At 34.7% G+C, this 18042-nt stretch overlaps 3 protein-coding genes across 3 annotated transcripts in view; 1 reads left to right on the top strand and 2 right to left on the bottom strand.

Moving 5' to 3' along the window:
• LOC127988499 (SLAM family member 5-like) overlaps positions 1-16205 on the bottom strand; it is a 240114-nt gene extending 223909 nt beyond the window's left edge. The window contains exons 1-6 of the mRNA XM_052591295.1: positions 15963-16205; positions 15431-15748; positions 13882-14163; positions 13636-13755; positions 13427-13494; positions 9910-11718 (exon numbers count right to left, since the gene is read on the bottom strand). Of these exons, the coding sequence (XP_052447255.1) occupies positions 11659-11718; positions 13427-13494; positions 13636-13755; positions 13882-14163; positions 15431-15748; positions 15963-16011 (897 nt within the window). The 5' untranslated portion in view covers positions 16012-16205 and the 3' untranslated portion in view covers positions 9910-11658. Of the gene's footprint in view, positions 11719-13426; positions 13495-13635; positions 13756-13881; positions 14164-15430; positions 15749-15962 lie in introns of the transcript that reaches the window.
• LOC127988462 (uncharacterized) overlaps positions 1-18042 on the top strand; it is a 523986-nt gene that overhangs the window by 217228 nt on the left and 288716 nt on the right. The window lies entirely within an intron of this gene.
• The window catches only part of LOC127988497 (hepatocyte cell adhesion molecule), a 278315-nt gene that overhangs the window by 62813 nt on the left and 197460 nt on the right, over positions 1-18042 (bottom strand). The gene's annotated exons all lie outside the window — the stretch shown is intronic.

The following is an 18042-nucleotide window of genomic DNA, read 5'->3' as shown; positions in this document are numbered from 1 at the left end:
GTCAACAGACAGCAAGAGTTTTATCCTGCACTTCAAGTATTATCTTTGTAAGAAAAGTGTTTTTGGCCACTAGCTTTGTAGATGCGTGTCACACATTACATTTACACATTACATTCACGTTCTTGCCTTTGACCACAATGAATTTGAAGTAGTGCTTTCCACATTGAAAATGGCAACTTTTCACCGGATTGCTCCTGACTCGCCATTTCTGCTACTGCTGCGAATCTCTGTGTAGCTGTTGCGTCACGCGCGCCGCGCATACACGTGTGTGTGTTTGTCGCTGCTTGCGCGGGTGCTGGCATCTGTGCAAAAACACTGTCTCTGATTGGCTATGGTAGAGTCATAAGTTTCATGGTAGCCAATCATAATCGCTTATCTCATTATTAACCCACCTCCTCACTCGCTGTGTGAGCCAGGGGTGCGTTCGGATTGCATAGTTTATTAAATCAGTGCATATAACGCAAAGCATTTAACGTCCAGTAATGTTAACGGCGTTGTAACGACGGGAAAAGTAATTAGTTAGATTAACCCGTTAATGAAAAAATAACATTGTTACCTAACACTGTTCTTTTAAACGGTGTTATTCCAAACACTGCTTATAAATACGGATACATTTTTAAGTTTGGTTAACTGAAGAAAGTACTGATAAAATTACAAGGTTTAAACTGATTTTAACCAAGTATAAAAATAAAAAAAAACCTTACCTTATTAAACACCACAAGTTTCTCAACTGCATCAGAGGCACTTATTTTTGCAGCAATCTTTCGCCCAGCAGATGGTGCACAGCAAAATCCCCAGTGTTAATTTAACACTCTGAGTGTGGATTATATAAACACTGAAGCAGTGTTAAAAGTAACACTGAAGCAGAGTTGAAGTTAATGAGATAATTAAGAAGTTAATTGAGTTATGATTAAGCATTATTGAAGACACCTGATGCTAACAAGCAGAATCACCAAACGAGAAAAATCACAATTTGTGTGTCACCATTATAGTGGTCAGTGTTTGCTTTAGTTGGTACTTTGACCCTTCAGTTATTAACTTTAGTTTTTGTGTGGCTGTGGCAACTGAGTTATACCATACAGACAGACCACAGCAAAGGCAATCTTATGGTATTGATTGTGGTTTGGACTAATTGTCATGGATTGACCTGAATGCCTGAGTTCAGGTTTCTTTACTGTGTACATAAATAAGATGGATAAAAAAGTAATCCGGCATTTTTGACATAATATGACATGTTTTTAAAACTTAGTTCTACATAAAGGAAAAGTTCTTTAGTTTAGACACACAGACATCAAGAATCAGCGTGAGCATCACAACAACGGTGACCATCAAAAAAGCATGTTGTAGCCAATAAAAACTCATCCATGGCTCCCATCATGCATTGCGGCATGAATAAATTATGAGCTGATCTGTCTTTTTAACTTTTTATTCTAACTATATTTTATTTTTGCTGTTTTTATGTGAATTTTTAGTATCTAGTTTTGTGATGTTCAGAGTTGGTCTGTTTATCTGGCTATGCTGTTTGTCACCGTTGTTGAGATTCATATGCTGATTCTTGTTATTTGTGTGTGCCTAAAATTAAAACTCTTTAATAAAAAAAAAATCTGAATCACAGAATCACAAGAGATGCCAACAAAATGTATAGAACATACAGACTCTTTCGTTGTGTAATCAAAGTTGTTACAATCAATAATGACCCATAAGAAGAGAGAGTTCAGTGATTAAGGTCAAGCAACGATTACATTAAAACATAATCATCAACACCCAGTGATTTTTGCTCTTGGCTTGACAAACAAACTTTTAATTTAAAAAGTCACAAGCCAAGATCCCAACTAAAGCAAACACTGACCACTATAATGGTGACACACAAATTGTGATTTTCTCGGTTGGTGATTCTGCTTGTTAACATCAGGTGTCTTCGTTAATGGTCAATCATAACTCAATTAACTTCTTAATTATCTCATTAACTTCAACTCTGCTTCAGTGTTACTTTTAACACTGCTTCAGTGTTTATATAATCCACACTCAGAGTGTTAAATTAACACTGGGGATTTTGCTGTGTGGAAGAAGGTGAACCAGTAAAAGCAGTGTGGATAGATCACTGTCCCAGTCTGTGGTAAAATAAACAACAGCAACAACAAATAAAGAACATTACACTCGAGTGGAATGGGACCAAAAGCATGACTATAATCAGATTTATTTACTATTTTTGCCTACTTGAATCTGTGGCATTCTCAGGGGCTTTCTCAGCTGACATCAGGAGACGTTGCACAGGAGATGTCTTAGTCAGGTTTCTTGCTTCTTGAATGATTTTTGGCTTAAAGGTTCCATTCCACCTTTCCAAGAGCTTTGAGGATGTGTTCAAATCGAACAGAAGAACAAAATCTTGGTTCACCTTGAAAATATTTATCAGCATTAGACACTTACACATGAACTTAAAGCAACATTCAATCATTTTAAATATAACTTACTAATCCTTTGGTGTCTAGAAACCTTGGAAAGGTTTCTAGAATATTTGTTGCTGTATCAGCATCGTGAACAAGTCCCTGGCGATAGCGAAATGTCTGTCTCATCTTTTCAAAAATGGTTTCTTCAACTCCTGTATGAGCAAGAAGTGAAATGGCCTCCACAAGAGCATCTCCCTCAAGCTGATGTTCTAAGCTAATGTCTCTCCTGATGTTTGGACCTCCTTGTTCAGAGCTAGGCTTATTCTTTCTTTCAGTGTGACGATAGTGGTTTCTTTGAACGGGTTTTAAACGCCAAGCTAGATAACCACTTCCGCTTGCTGCATCATAAAAGTGCTCCTGTACATTTGGGGGGAAAACAGGACCATTTTACATTCATACATCCAAATCTAAAGATTCCACTTATCAATCAATTCCTTCAAGTAAAAACATTTGATAATTTTATGGAAAAAGTCTTACATATCCCTTCTTGGAAAATGGGTCTTTCAATGAAGGAAACAAAGACACAATTCCAATGGCATACTGCTCTCTCTGCTTCTGGGTTGGAATCCTCCTACCAAAAATAAAATGTACATATATGGGATGGGACAGCACGTACCGTATTTTTCGGACTATAAATCACATCAATACAAAAATATATCATGACTAGGAAAAAAAAACACTGGACTATAAGTCACATTTATTTAGAACCAAGAGAAAACATTACTGTTTCCAGCGGCGAGAAGCCGCTCAACGCTGCTCCGTGCTCCTGTAACCTCGACTACCGTTTTCGGCTACATATTTTACTACCTGTAGTTTGTAATCTGCAGAATAGGATTTTCTTTTTGGGGGCATTTTGTTTGCATTCAGTCTTTCTCAGTTGTCTTAATATTTCAGTTAACAGTTTTCAGTGGTAGGCTACAGGAGCACTGATCAGCATAGAGCGCGAGAGAGACAGAGAGAGAGAGAGAGAGCGTGCGCGTGGGAGAGAGAGAGAGAGCGAGCATGCGCGGGAGAGAGACAGAGAGAGAGAGCGCGCGCGCGCGCGCGAGAGAGACAGAGAGAGAGCGCGCGCGAGAGAGAGAGAGCGTGCGCGCGGGAGAGAGAGAGAGCGAGCATGCGCGGGAGAGAGACAGAGAGAGAGCGCGCGCGCGAGAGAGACAGAGAGAGAGCGTGCGCGCGGGAGAGAGAGAGAGAGAGCATGCGCGGGGGAGAGAGACAGAGAGAGAGCGCGCGCGAGAGACCAAGCGAGAGCGAGCCATCTTCAAACAACACGAGCACTGTCTTGCTCTCTCTCCCTCGCACATATTAATCAATTGACACAATGGTGTCGATGTTTAAATCATTTAAAATGAGAATTTAAGTGTGCTCACCCCATTTTTGTTTGTGAGAAAAAATATCGCAATATATATATATATATATATATATATATATATATATATATATATATATATATATATATAAAATCGCAGAAAAATAAAATATGGCAATGTCATTTTTTTTCCCAATATCGTGCAGTGGGCATCCACCGCAGGGATTATGATTAAGCATGAATCGGTGTTGCTTGAATTTCAGTTTCATTTTTTTATTTCGTTTAACATATCAGGAGACTTATCGTGAACCCAGCATCTGTGTGTGTGCAACAAAAACCTTGCACAAGTTCTGAAATCTTCTTTCACTTGAATATTTGAAAATTAATCAGCGAATCACTAAAGAGTATATGAGATGTTGGAGATGGTGCCATCAGACAATCATTTTTAAAAACACAGGTCAATACAGATATCATTGTGACAAGTAGGGATGCACGATATTGGATTTTGGCCGATATTCGATATGCCGATATTTTCTAAATAATTTTGGCCGATGCCGATACCGATATCGATATATATACAAATATATACTGATATATTTAAACTTTAATTTTACTGAAGAGAAATCCATGTATCTCTTCTGTACTGATTCTACCATCAATTTATTATTTTACAAATGTAGACAGACATTCACATCTGAAAAACAGGTCAATTATTTCACTTGGAGAATATCGGTTTGGCTCATCGGCAGAAATATTCATATCGGCCGATACCGATAATTGTCATTTTAAGCTTTTATCGGCCGATACCGATGTTGTGCCGATATTATCGTGCATCCCTAGTGACAAGCCTGTACTGTAATACTCAAAGATTGATTAGAGTAAGCAACTTGAATTATTGAATTCAATTGAATCTCATTTTTCATAATTTTTAAATGGTAACAAATAAAAACATGAGAAACTCATGTCACCTCCTTTGCTGATCTTTGCTCCTCTGCTGCTCCAACTCTGTCATCTTGCTGTGATGTTTTGAGCCTTTTGGCACATCTTTCAGAGGGTACATCTTGTTCACTAGATGAATGACTTGTCAGTGTATCTGTGCAGGAGCTGGTTGCTTCCTCTGCCAAAAAAACACACACACATAAAAATACTATAACTGTGACCAATGTTTGTAACCTGCACTATTTTATGTATGGAACAAAAGTACCTTCACTAAGATCTTTTATGATTAATGTTGATTTTGGGTTTGCTTCTAGCAACTCTTCCAAAATGTCTTGATCAATTTCAGTGTGGGACTCGTCATATATCTTCAAGTCTGCTCCAGTCTGTAAATCAAATCTGCTTCGCACTGTAGATCAATAAAAGCAGTCATAACTATACTAAAATAATATACCTAAAAATATGAGTTACAATACATAAATATAGATTGATACATTTGATTAATCGCATGATGCATCAATGTATACACACAAAAAAAGTATTTCACAGAGGTTTTTTCTTCTATATTTTATGCGTGTAAAGCGCAGAAAATAATGTTCTTGTTGTGCTTAAATTATTAATTTAGCATACAAATGAATCAGAAAGAAAATACTAAGAAACTTATTTTTCTTAATGTCCTTATTATGGTACAGGAGTGAAATATTCACAATTGCAATGTTCATGTTTTAAACGTTGGTTGATGAATTAATAAAGTTGTATAGAATAGACATATATTATTGTAATATTGATCACTGCAAATCACTGCAATTAAAGTGTGAGCAAATATCAAATGCCCATAATTTCAAATAAGATAAAAACAAGGACACTTACCTTCATTTATGAAATCTGTAAAAGTGAATCCATTTTGTAACTTTATGAATTTCTTGGAGTTTTTGAACTGCACTTTCACAAACATGACGTTAACCTAAAGGGGGAAAAAAGCTCTTAAAACATCTGTGTAGGTCAGGGATCCTCAAATCTGTACCGCAAGATCCACTTTCCTGCAGAGTATAGCTCTAACCCTAATCAAACACACCTGAGCATGCTATTCTGTCTTCAAGATCATTAGAAAATCCCAGTTAGGTGAGTTTGATCAGGGTTCGAGCTAAACTCTGCAGTGCATTGGACCTCCAGGGCAAGATTTGAGGAACCCTGGTGTAGAGATTCACTTTATTTTATTTGTCTGTGACATAATAAAATAATTTGCTATATTTTTTCAGTTCTTTAAGTTTTATTATTATCTGAAACCTGCTATGATTTATATTCCATAGTGTCTTAGGATTTTCAATGCATTTAACACCAAATAAGCAATCAAAATGAAAAAGAAAAAGAAAGAAAAAAAACATTACCAACAACAATTCAGAAACAAATAAAGGCAAATTAGAAGTGGGCACTTCAAGGTTTCTATAGAAAAATTACTCAAGCCTCACGTATTTCAAGGAAAATGTGTGTTGTATTACTAAAGAGAGTTTATACGGTCAAATGTGGACTGTTTAAACCTGCCGTTAACGTTACTCCCTCCCACACTTAACGTTACTTAGAAATAAAAATGGGTCCTTAGACTATTTTCCCCGTCAGGTATCTCTGGCTTCACAGCTTTGAAAACCCCTGTCTAACTAAACTACACGGAGTACATTTTTTAGGACTGGGTTACAGTGATATTTTAGAGATAACTGATCCTGTTTCTGTTTTTTTGCACCATCTGTATAAATTTGTATGAATTCACTATAATTACCTCCTACTCGGTTGTTAAATATAGTTTTCAAATTAATTTCATCCTTTGCTTTCTTTTTCTCCTCAAGCACAAACCAGTCTACCTCAGGCTATGCAATCTTCTAAGGGGCAATCTCAGGACATACTACTGTAGGGCTTATTCGCAAGTTAAACACTTCTAACTCTTTTACTGTGTTCGTATTTTATCCAATTCAATTGACTTTTATCCAGTCAACCTCTTGTGGTGATTCAGTGACTGATGAAGCTGATGTCTGTGGTCAAGTTGCTCTGTGGAGTTTGATGATGGTTTGTGGGAAGTAGAGAAAAACTGACTGAACCAAATAATGATTTCCACAGCTGAAGGACAGTGGAGATATTTGAAAACATCTGTAGATTATGGGGTTCAACAGACATGAATGTGAAAATATGCTAAAATAGTCATGGTGAGAGATGAAGATCAAATTAAGAGCAGAGTGGAATATAAACTGAAGAAAGGACGAATGTTCACACATTTATTTTTGAGAGCATGTGACTGTGGTCAGTTTTTTTTTTCTTCTCTGATCTAATTTTACACTCAACATTTATTTTATTTCATTATATGTATACATCTTCCTAGAACTGATTACAACAATTCATATATTTTATAGTTTGACTAGTATTGTCTCTAATTTAATTTTCTGGAAAGTGTCTGCTAAATTGACAAATGTAAGTAAATGTAGAATTTAGAATCAAGATGCAGTGATTACAGATTATTTTACTGTAAGTGGGATATTGTATGTAAATCTGTTATTATCAATAGTCGCCTATTAGTCTTTAGATTTTTCTTCTCATCAAACTTTTCTTTTGACATATAAATTTTTAAGGTCGTTTATGGATCAGTTTCAGAGGTAATGGGATCTAAATCTGACTCCAAGAGAAATATTAACAAAATACAAAATTGGCGCTACAGAAGTTTCTGAAATTTGGTTGATTTGATGTAGTGTGATGTTTTTTTTTCATGAATTAGGGCAAAAATAAAATAACACTGACATAATAAATTACAACATTTTTTTTTAATATTGTAAGGAAAGAAGCGTAAAGAAATATTGATTTAATTTGAATATCATTATATCAAGAATTTTACACTATGAAACATTACAGTCAACATGTGAGAGCTGTTAGTTCAAGAACATGTTCATCCAATAAATGGAGTTGTTCACAATTACTACAGCACTGACAAAATTATTTATTTTGAAATGAAAACAATACACACATTCACAAAAGAAAAACACTGCTCAGAAGCCATGGATATACAGAAATTCATTAAAATCACAATATAAATGAACTATGTTTGACCTTAACTGAATCACACATTCATAATCACAAAAAAATCCTTACAGAAACTTAAATGATACAAAAAAACACAAATAATTTACATTTGTATACTGTGATACATTAATACACATTTGTAACTGATACAGTATCAGAACAACATTAATGCAGTTCAAGGATGTCATCCATCTCATATTAAAAGATTTTTAGCCAAAATTATTTAATTTTCTTGTCTTTTGTAATTTGTGTGTATATATTTATAAATGGAATAATTTTTTTTAATGAAATGCCTGAGTAATGCACCACTTTAAATGCCAAATAATGAATGTGAGGTCATACATATAGAGGACTGAAATATATATGGGGATCCCTCAGGGGCCCCCAGACAATGATTTCAACTGAGGGACCCCTTAGAAATTTTGAATGTAATGCAGAAGTTATGTGGGCTACCTCTATGGTGAATAAAAAAAATAAAATAAAAAACATGCGAGTTTGAGTTTTGTGAATATAAGATAAGTGGATTTAATGAAAATGTAGCCAAATGTACACACATTCACTTTATACATATATGTGCTACATTTTAAGACAATATTATACGGGACACTTAAAAGGTTTGCACTGAATGCTACTAAAACTGATCAATTATAAAACAAATTCATCACAATTAACATAGCAAAGTTAATCAAATATGAAATTACTTCAAGTGCAACACTAGACAATAGTGACATTATCCAGCTAAATTCTTTCATGAATGCAAAAAAAAAAAAAAAAACACTAACCTAATTATCTTTAAAATTAGCCTTACTAATTCTATAGTAATTACTAAAATAAAATCTGCTAATTAGAATTCTAAATACCAATGGGTTATATTTGTATTTGGTCATCCAATATCACTGTCTTTGTACAAGGTTTTCATTCCTTTACATAGGATCTCAAGGACACTATACGTCGCATTGGGTGCCCATGACATAAGAACATTGTTACCTTGACAAAATGATCTTGTGGCCACAATATATTATCACATTCGCACAAGTGTGAAACTCAAAAAAATGAAATCCATAAAAATGTATTTGAGAGCTTATTTTATCATAAATTTATGTTCAAACAAAAACATATTTCGTACTAATACAGCATTCTACCTCCAGAATCATGATCACACTGTTAAAAATCGCTGTAAAAAAACGGCCAAATTTCAACAGTAACATACTGTTTTTCATTAAAACAGTGCATTCTGGGTAATATTCATCGTTTTCGAGAAGTAGCCTGCTGCTATATATCGTAAATTAACAACGTTCAAAGTCGACACTCAGCGGCTGTGTTTCAAATCACACCCTACACCCTCATTCACTATTCCCTGAATGAGTTTACTAATATAGTCCACCTGACAGAGAGAATGAACACTAATGAGTGAATTCAGACACTGATCAACAGCTGCTGTTAATGAGTAGAATCACTGAAGAAAAAAAAAACTTAACAAGACAAACACATGAAATACAATGACTTCAGCCACAGCCTTAGATGAAATCAACTGAAGATTTAAACGATCAACAAACAGCTTCACCAACTTCACACATTACTAACCAGACTGACTTTATTTCTGTCAGATCAGAGAACAGAGATCAAAAGATCTTATTGAGAATTAAAGAGATTTAGATGATAATGTTACTGTTTCGTTTGACATCACCATTGTGGAGATCAGTGTTTGCTTTAGTTGGGCTCCTGACCATTGACTTTTGCACTTTACATTTTGTTTTATTGCTGTATTTGTATCTTTATGATGCATCTGTTACAGCAGTATTAATTTTGATAGTCAAGTGATTATGGTTGTTTCTAACAGGCATGATCTACTAGACTGACTTAAAGTGTTGCTATAATAATCAAATATTAATTTGGTGTTGAAATATTTGAGTGAATGACACTTCAATTTGGTAAGATTGAAAAGTAGTGTGATAACCAGTATTTATGGATTTAACGACTAGTTTTAGTTAAAAAGTATTTCGGGCAGCAGTCCCCACAACACTCAAAGAGAGAAATCAACAATCAGCATATGAATCTCAACAATGGTGACAATCAAAAGGTTCATGATGCAATGCATGCTGGGTACCAGCACAGGATAAAACTCATCCATGATTCCCAGCATGCATTGCGGCATGAATAAATTATGCCCCTGAATTGTTCACTTATTTTCTTGAATTCTTATGTGCTTATAATTTTGCATTTGTTTTAAGTTTTAGTAGCATGTGTTGTGATGTTCAGAACTGATCTGTTCATTTATTTTGTGGATTGTCACCATTGTTGTGATTCATACGCTGATTCTTGATATTTCTGTCTAAATTTCAGCAAAGGTTTTTTTTTTTTTTTTATTATGAGTGACATTTTCTTAACAGGCTTTCATAACTTATGGCTCAGCAGTGTTCCTTCTCATGCTGTAGTATCAATTATTAGATCAGAAATAATAGTATTTGTTCTTGTCAATCTATAAACAACAATATCAGATTTTTTTTCTTCTGTGTACTTTTGTTTTGCTATAACAGGTTCCAAAGGCGCATTGTTACAGCATGAAAAAAAAAAAAAAACCTTAGTTGTTGAAAAGTCACGTTCAAGAGCCCAACTAAAGTAAACACTGATCTCCATCATGGTAGTGAAAAAACACCTAAACCTATTTAACTCTCCATAAGTTCTTCTGTAGACATCTGACAGAAATAAAGTCAGTCTGGTTAGTAATGTGAATCTGGTGAAGCTGTTTTAGTAGTTGTTTAATCAGATCTTGAGAGATTTGATGTATTCTTTTATTCAGTTGATTTCATCTAAGGCTGTGGCTGAAGTCATTTGTAGTTCTTGTGTTTCTCTTTCCTTCAGTGATTCTGCAGGTGTTTATCACTAATGCTCAATCATCAATTAATCACATAATTATCTTATTAACTTCACTGATTCAGTGTTACTCTAACACTCTGTAGTGTGCACACATTATAAGTGTTCACTTAAAACTGAGGATTTTCTTGTGGGGTTTAAAGGGTTAAAGATTTAAGATGAAGAAAAAACAGAATGAAACATAATTTAACAGTAATAAACTGTAATTAATTTACAGGAAACAAACTGTAGAAAAACAGTTATTTACTGGCACCCCTGCTGCCAGTAAATAACTGTTTTTCTACTGTTTCTTGCCGTAAATTAATGGCTGCCAGCAAAAAAAAGTGTTTTTCTACAGTTTTTTGCCGTCAAGTCAAGGAAAAACAGTAATATACTGTAAAATGTAAACGTCAGATTTACCAAATGAAAAAAAAGTTAATTTAACTAAAATATTTGTGAACATCCATAGAAAAAAAATTAGGCAAAGTCATACACTGATAATGAGAGTAAATACTGAACTTGACTGTATTAATGTGTGTTTGCACAAGAGAGATCGTTTAGTTTAATGTAGTTTTGTTGTTCACCATTGTGCTGGAGAGTAGAGCCGGTGCTTCAGTCAATGATGAGCCACAAATTCTGATTTTCTGCTGCTTTATATAAACAGTAAATGTGGAGTCGCTGATACAGTGGTGATCTCTGTGTTAAGTACTTCAGCACATACATGTGTAATACAGCTGACAATGAGCTGCAGTGATTTGAGTAAAAGTCATGTATTTAGTTACTTTATTACTGCACATTAAGTGTAAGAAATATTCCTTCTCAGTGGACTCAAATGAAATAAGTTCATAGTACTAACATCGTGGGAATGCTAGTTTAAAAACTCGAACTGTTTGAAGCAGTGGGAGTGGAGTTAATTTCCATGGTAGAATTTACGGTAAAATACTGTTAAAAAATAAGAGTGGTAAATTAATGGTTAAGAGCTGTAAATTAACAGTACTTTACTGGCGCCCCTGCTGCCAGAAAATTACTGTTATTTAACGGCAATTTTTTTAATCAAGAGTTTGATCTCACTGTGACTCCAGCGTACACCACCTCATCGTCCTCTTTAACCCTCTGTTATAAAACACAAACACATTCACATTACTGAGCATTTATCTTCATCCAAATTCTGCATGAAAATACACTTCACAATAAATAATAATATTTTATACTTTTTTGCTTAGTAAATTGCCTATAGGTATGCAATCTGTTGGTAAAATTTAGGTATCCTAAATTGCACTGTTAGGTCACAGGTGAAGGTGAAGGTAAACTGAAGATAGTGAATGTTGATTTATATGTCTGAGAGAAGATTAGAAAGAGGAAAAAAGGACAAACAACAGCACAATATGTGGCAATGCACACAGATTCACCATGCCACAAAACAGGAGAAGAACGGTTTAGCCTATTTGATTATCTCAGTTGGCTCGGCAGTGACTGAATTTGCAGGCACAATACAAATGTGATAATAAAACTGTGATCGGTTTGGTTGTTCTACAACATTAATCAGGGCCGTCGCAACAAGGGCTGCTAATAATGAAGGTAACTTTCACGCACATCTGCGTGGGGTAAACTTATCATTCAGCTGAACTGCACATTTATTTTCAGACATAACTTACATTATGTTATTTCTCCATCGTATTAACTTGAACTTCTCGGGTAATTTATGGTAACCCTAAGTAACGGGAAGATAAACCCTAATCCTAATCTAACCATAGTAAGTACATGCGGTTAATATTACTCGGTACTTAAATGTCTGCGGGTTTTGCAAATACTTAACCAATAAAAAGTATTAAAAAGATCATTTAACTAAACCTAACTCAAGCTTGAATTAAATGATGCACAAATTTTAGACCATTGCTTGTTTACAATGAAGGGGTAAATAAAGAACTGGGCTGCATTTCCCAAAAGCATTGTAAACCTAAACTGACAATATAACCATTGTCACCAATGCATATATGGTATATTTACCACCAATTTACCACATGTCTCATTGAAAATTAACTACAGACATGTGCTTTTATTTTATTTATCCTTCATTTTACCAGGAACTCTTAATGTTGAAGTGGTACTGCTGCTGCCAGCCCAATTTATGTGCGGGCCTCTGGGAAACCTTCACAAAATTTGAGATGGTTACTCCAGCCCTGTATATACATTTATAATTCAATACTGAATTTGCATTTGCAGCTGCTGTACTACTGGTTGTGTTGTTTAAAAAAAAAAAAACACGCCAGTGCACACTTTTATTCAATTGCAATTGTGTAAATAAATAATATCTCCAGTCTTTGTGAAAGCAGTTGAAAGTTGAATTTGTGTCGGCCCTGATTGCTTAATAAATTTTTAACAAGCAAAATAATGCAGCATCATGATGCACATAGTCTCACTATAGCTGTCTTTTATCTATTATAGTCTTTTGAAGGACAAAAACATGAACTTTAAAACTATTTGCTTTACATTGTCAAGTCAACTGTCTCTTTATTTTGGTGTGAGATGTGAGCCACGCTTTTGGTAGCCTTGCGACGACTCTGCCGCTAATCACTGAACTGAACACTGAATCGCTTTTTACTGGAAAAACTACAGTGTTTTAAAAACGTATTTGTATAGAGTGCCACCTTTTACCCTGCACAAACCTTGCATATACAACAAAAATGTTTATTTTTAGTTTTATTTCCAAATTATTGGCATATTCTGGCAGATTTAGAATTTTATGCCTCACCTCACACACATTTGACTAAATGCTGAAATCATATGGAGACACACCATACATAGAAATATATAATCTTACTGATTTATGTGCTTTTCTTTTGTAGAACGTTGGATCAGCGTAAGTGATCTCCACATCACAGGTCTGAACTGTTTCAACAATAATTTAATCAAAATATTAAATCAACAGAACTTTGAATTAAAAAAAAGATGTTCTCAAACACCTTTCCAAATTATTTTATTGTCAGTAATATATTTTTTACCGATGTATAAGCACTAGGTAATACTTGCCTTTGTGGTCGTTTTTTCTTTGTTTTCTGCAGATCCAGAACATCCCAAATGCAGCTACAACCAACAGAAATCCACCAGCAGCAGAGATCAACACTTTGTAAAATAAGGTTAAGCCCAGTTCTATAATGGACAAAATGAGCCATTAGTGTGACTGAATGTGTCAGTCTGATCTAAAACAAACACTATAAGAAATATCAGCACTATATAACTTATGAGATCAGCTTGCAAATATCACTACTGTCCTACCGGTACACATGTGACAGAGTTGAGTGATGTCCAGATGTGTGGTCTGGTTTCTGATGTGATTGTTGATCACACAGCTGTAGCTGTTTTTCTCCTGATATTCCACCTCCAGAGGAAGAGAGAGACTGATGCTGAGATCAGAAACACTGATGCTGGACAATAAACTGTTTCCTTTGTACCAGGAGAGAGTCACAGCACTCACATTCACCACTGAACAAAGCAGTGAACAATATGAAGATGAACATTGTGAAGAGTCTCTGCTGATGACAGGAACAGACAGATTAGCTGAGAAGAGATAGTGGAGATTCATTTGATATTAGAAATGTATACAACAGTGAATCTGTATTTCACTACAAACTAAAAATCCATTATCAGTAATTTCACAATATTATTATTTACAATATTGCTAATAACTAAATGATTAATGTATGAGTGCATTATATTATTTATTTATTTTTTACTTGGGTGCTTTTTGTAATGAATTTATCATTTTACTTTTGTCCTAGTCTTTAAAAAATAGAAAATCTTCAAAAATGAAAATCCATCATAAAAATATTACTAAACATGTTTAAAACTATATTATGATTTTAACTTAAGAGTTTTAAAGTTTTGTGTGAAAAAGATTCATTTTCTTAAACTATATAATTCAAAAATGTAAGATTTATAAAACAAGTATTAGTTTAAAACAGGTTTTCAAAGTCAAATACTGTACCTCTCTTCTAACACAACATACTTCACTAATATTGTCACCCTTGGTAAATATGAGCAAAGGTGGCTGTGAAAATAAATCTACATAGCTTATCCTTTTGTACAGTAATTAAGCTATAATCGTCAAATTATGCAGGAAGTGTGAAAATGCTATTCAGCCGTTTGTTCTTAGGATACGCAAATGCTAGCTGGGTCATTTTCTGATCAACTCAATCAGAGGTCCCCGGCTCAAATTTTTGATTTTGTTTAAAGAAAAAAAAAAAAAAAAATTTATTCGGGAGAGAACTACCTAAATTAAGCCAAAATATTACATATCATGGATGAATATTTGTAATCCACTATTTGGTAGAGGGGGTCAAAACTGAAAGAATATGGCAGCATCATGGTATTTTTACACAGAGATTGGTTGATCTGTTAGTAAAATCTGTTGACTTTAGCAATCTTTGTTGCATTATGTGCCAATGGTGACCATTTAAGAACGGGGAAAGAGAGAACTTTTCAAGATTTATAAGAATTATGCATGCTTGTAACTCAAGAAGTATTAAAGAAATATTAAATGGGGATTGTATGGGGACCTCAATGATGCTCCATATTCAGGTTGTTGAATAATAACCATTTTCAGAAAAAAAAAGGTCAATTTGACCCCCCAAAAAATTGAGATTAGGAAGATTCTGAAATTTGGTTGATTTGACACAGAATGACCCAGCTATAAAGTTAGCTTTAGCGAGACAAAAATGAGTCAGCAATGTTATTTCAAATATTTAAGATGCTTTTTTCTATACAGTCCATACAGCCAAAATTAAAACACTCACACATCAAATAGAGCAAGTGATTCTCTACTCACCATAGACAGTAAGATTGAATGTGTTGAACGGCGTGTCTGTTTTTATATATACTTTATAAAGTTCAGAGTCTGTGATTGTGGTGTTTGTGATGAACAGAGATCCAGTCTGATCCAGCTTCAGTCTGTCTCTGAATCTCCCTTCAGCACTATCATTATAAACCGTGCTCTTCTTTTTGTTGATTTGAGCGATGATAATGTCTTTAGGTCCAAATTTCCACATAATCAAATCCATTCTCTGTATTTCAGTAAGATCAGGATTTAGAGTGACAGAATCTCCCTCCGTCACTGACACTGACTTCACTTCATCACCAAACACACCTGAAGAACAAACACAAACAGTTTCTCAGAAAGACTTTTGCAGTTTTAGTCATTTTAGAACATTCAAAAAAATATCAGGGCAAAACAGTTCTTCCTCTGAACAAAAGTATTTGAATATTAGTCTGATGAAACGGATGGACATAATAAAGAACAGAATGATGTGCAGATCGATAATTCATAATATACACAGAACTGATGCCATAAATATGCTTACCAGCCAGACTCCATGAGCACAAACAGAAGAAAATAAACACCTCCAACATTTTCTTCAGCTGTTCGCTGAACAGTTTCCAATAACAACAGTCCTTATTCTAAAAATGTGACATGTAAAGCAAAGGGCAACAGAAATGTTATAACTGTTTGAAAGTTAATGCGACAGATGAGCCTCAGAGGAGAAAGTTGCCAGTTTGTGCTAAGGTTTAGACAAAGCCTTTAGTACAGTGTGAATAAACACCCCCCGAGCACCTCCCTCCAGAGTCTGAATGCCTTCTCAGAGAAGGTTTTCACACACAGCTCAAGTTGCAATTTAAGAGCTATTACTGACGAATGTTCCAATGCCTCCCAATTCAGTATTTTAAGAGGTTGCTTTTTACTTTATTGACATCCAATTCAGAGCTGATTTAGATGCGAAGAGTGATGCTTGTTAATGTTATCTCGCCACATGGTAAGAAGGCCCCAGTTCAAATCCAGAGGAATGAATGCATTAGTATGCATTAGGGATCACTAAATTTAAATCGAAGACATGACAACTCCCGAAAAACTTTAGACAACAAATGTTTTTAGAGTGATTTATGGTTTTATTTCATATAAAAGGAAGCACACACCTCTACAAAAAGTGAGCTTGACCCAAAATAACAATTAAAGAAATGTCCAGTAACTTAAAACTAAAAATTCCAACAAATGTAAGTAATAGTCTGCCAATTCATAAGACCTATCGAATGAAGTCTGTATGTTGACACTAAAAATATCACCACACAGCTGGAGATTAAAAATTGAGATACAAATCATAAAAATAGAGAAGAAAACCGACAGCACAAAAAAATTTAATGACAATAACAATCATGACATTTTTACCTATACTAAAAAGTTCTAGTTTCAAGTAAACTGAGCATTAATCATGGCTTAAAACAAATATTCGATTTGTAATCTGGGTTGTCTTTAATACAACGATGAGTGAAGAAATTGTGACAACCAGTAGATTCTTTAATACTCTGATAAACAATCCCTTTGTTTAATCATCATAATCTAATAATCAATTAAATGTTTTTTTTTTTTTTGCAGTTATTCGAAGAGCATCTCTACCTTCTTGAATATCTGATTAATCAAGAGTTTGATGGTGATGTCTGCTCTTTCTTCTTCTGTAGAGGATTTCTGGATCTGATGTCATAAACCAGCACAGCAACAGTAGCCACGCCCACCAGAACAGAGAGAGCCAATCGGATCACAGCTTCAGTAGAACCACAACAGTGGATGAAGTCTTCTGAGAGAAGAAATTAGCAATGTTAAAACAGAATTATGATTCATTTAGTTTGGGGATATATAGTGCCATAGATGTACCTGAACATGTCTGACAGAGTTCAGTGTTGAGATGTGTTGCTGAACATGTCTGACAGAGTTGAGTGTTGTTGAGATGTGTGGTCTGGTTTGTGATGGGATTGTTCACCACACAGCTGTAGAAATCATCCAGACACTCCAGATGTAAAGAAAGACTTCTGCTGAGATCAGACACACTGATGCTGGACAATAAACTGTTTCCTTTGTACCAGGAGAGAGTCACATGATCCACATTCACCACTGAACACAGAAACACACAGCTGGATGCTGGTCCTGATGAAGATGATGAGTTCTGAGCAGATAAAGAGTCTCTGGTGATGTTAGGAGTGGAGAGAGGGGCTGGGAAATATTGGAGAACAAATCAAATTCAATAATTCATCATAGTATCTTCTATCATTTCATAAGCTTAATATTTATCACATTGAGTAATATCAAAAAATGCATATTATATATATATATGTATATATATATATATATATATGAAATAGAGCAAGTGATTCTCTACTCACCATAGACAGTAAGATTGAATGTGTTGAACGGCGTGTCTGTTTTTATGTATACTTTATAAAGTTCAGAGTCTGTGATTGTGGTGTTTGTGATGAACAGAGATCCAGTCTGATCCAGCTTCAGTCTGTCTCTGAATCTCCCTTCAGCACTATCATTATAAACCGTGCTCTTCTTTTTGTTGATTTGAGCGATGATAATGTCTTTAGGTCCAAATTTCCACATAATCAAATCCA

The sequence above is a fragment of the Carassius gibelio genome, chromosome B22 (genome assembly GCF_023724105.1).
Source record: "Carassius gibelio isolate Cgi1373 ecotype wild population from Czech Republic chromosome B22, carGib1.2-hapl.c, whole genome shotgun sequence".
Taxonomy (NCBI): domain Eukaryota; kingdom Metazoa; phylum Chordata; class Actinopteri; order Cypriniformes; family Cyprinidae; genus Carassius; species Carassius gibelio.
The sequence above is the reverse complement of the archived record's forward strand: the minus strand, read 5'-3'. Positions and strand labels throughout refer to the sequence as shown.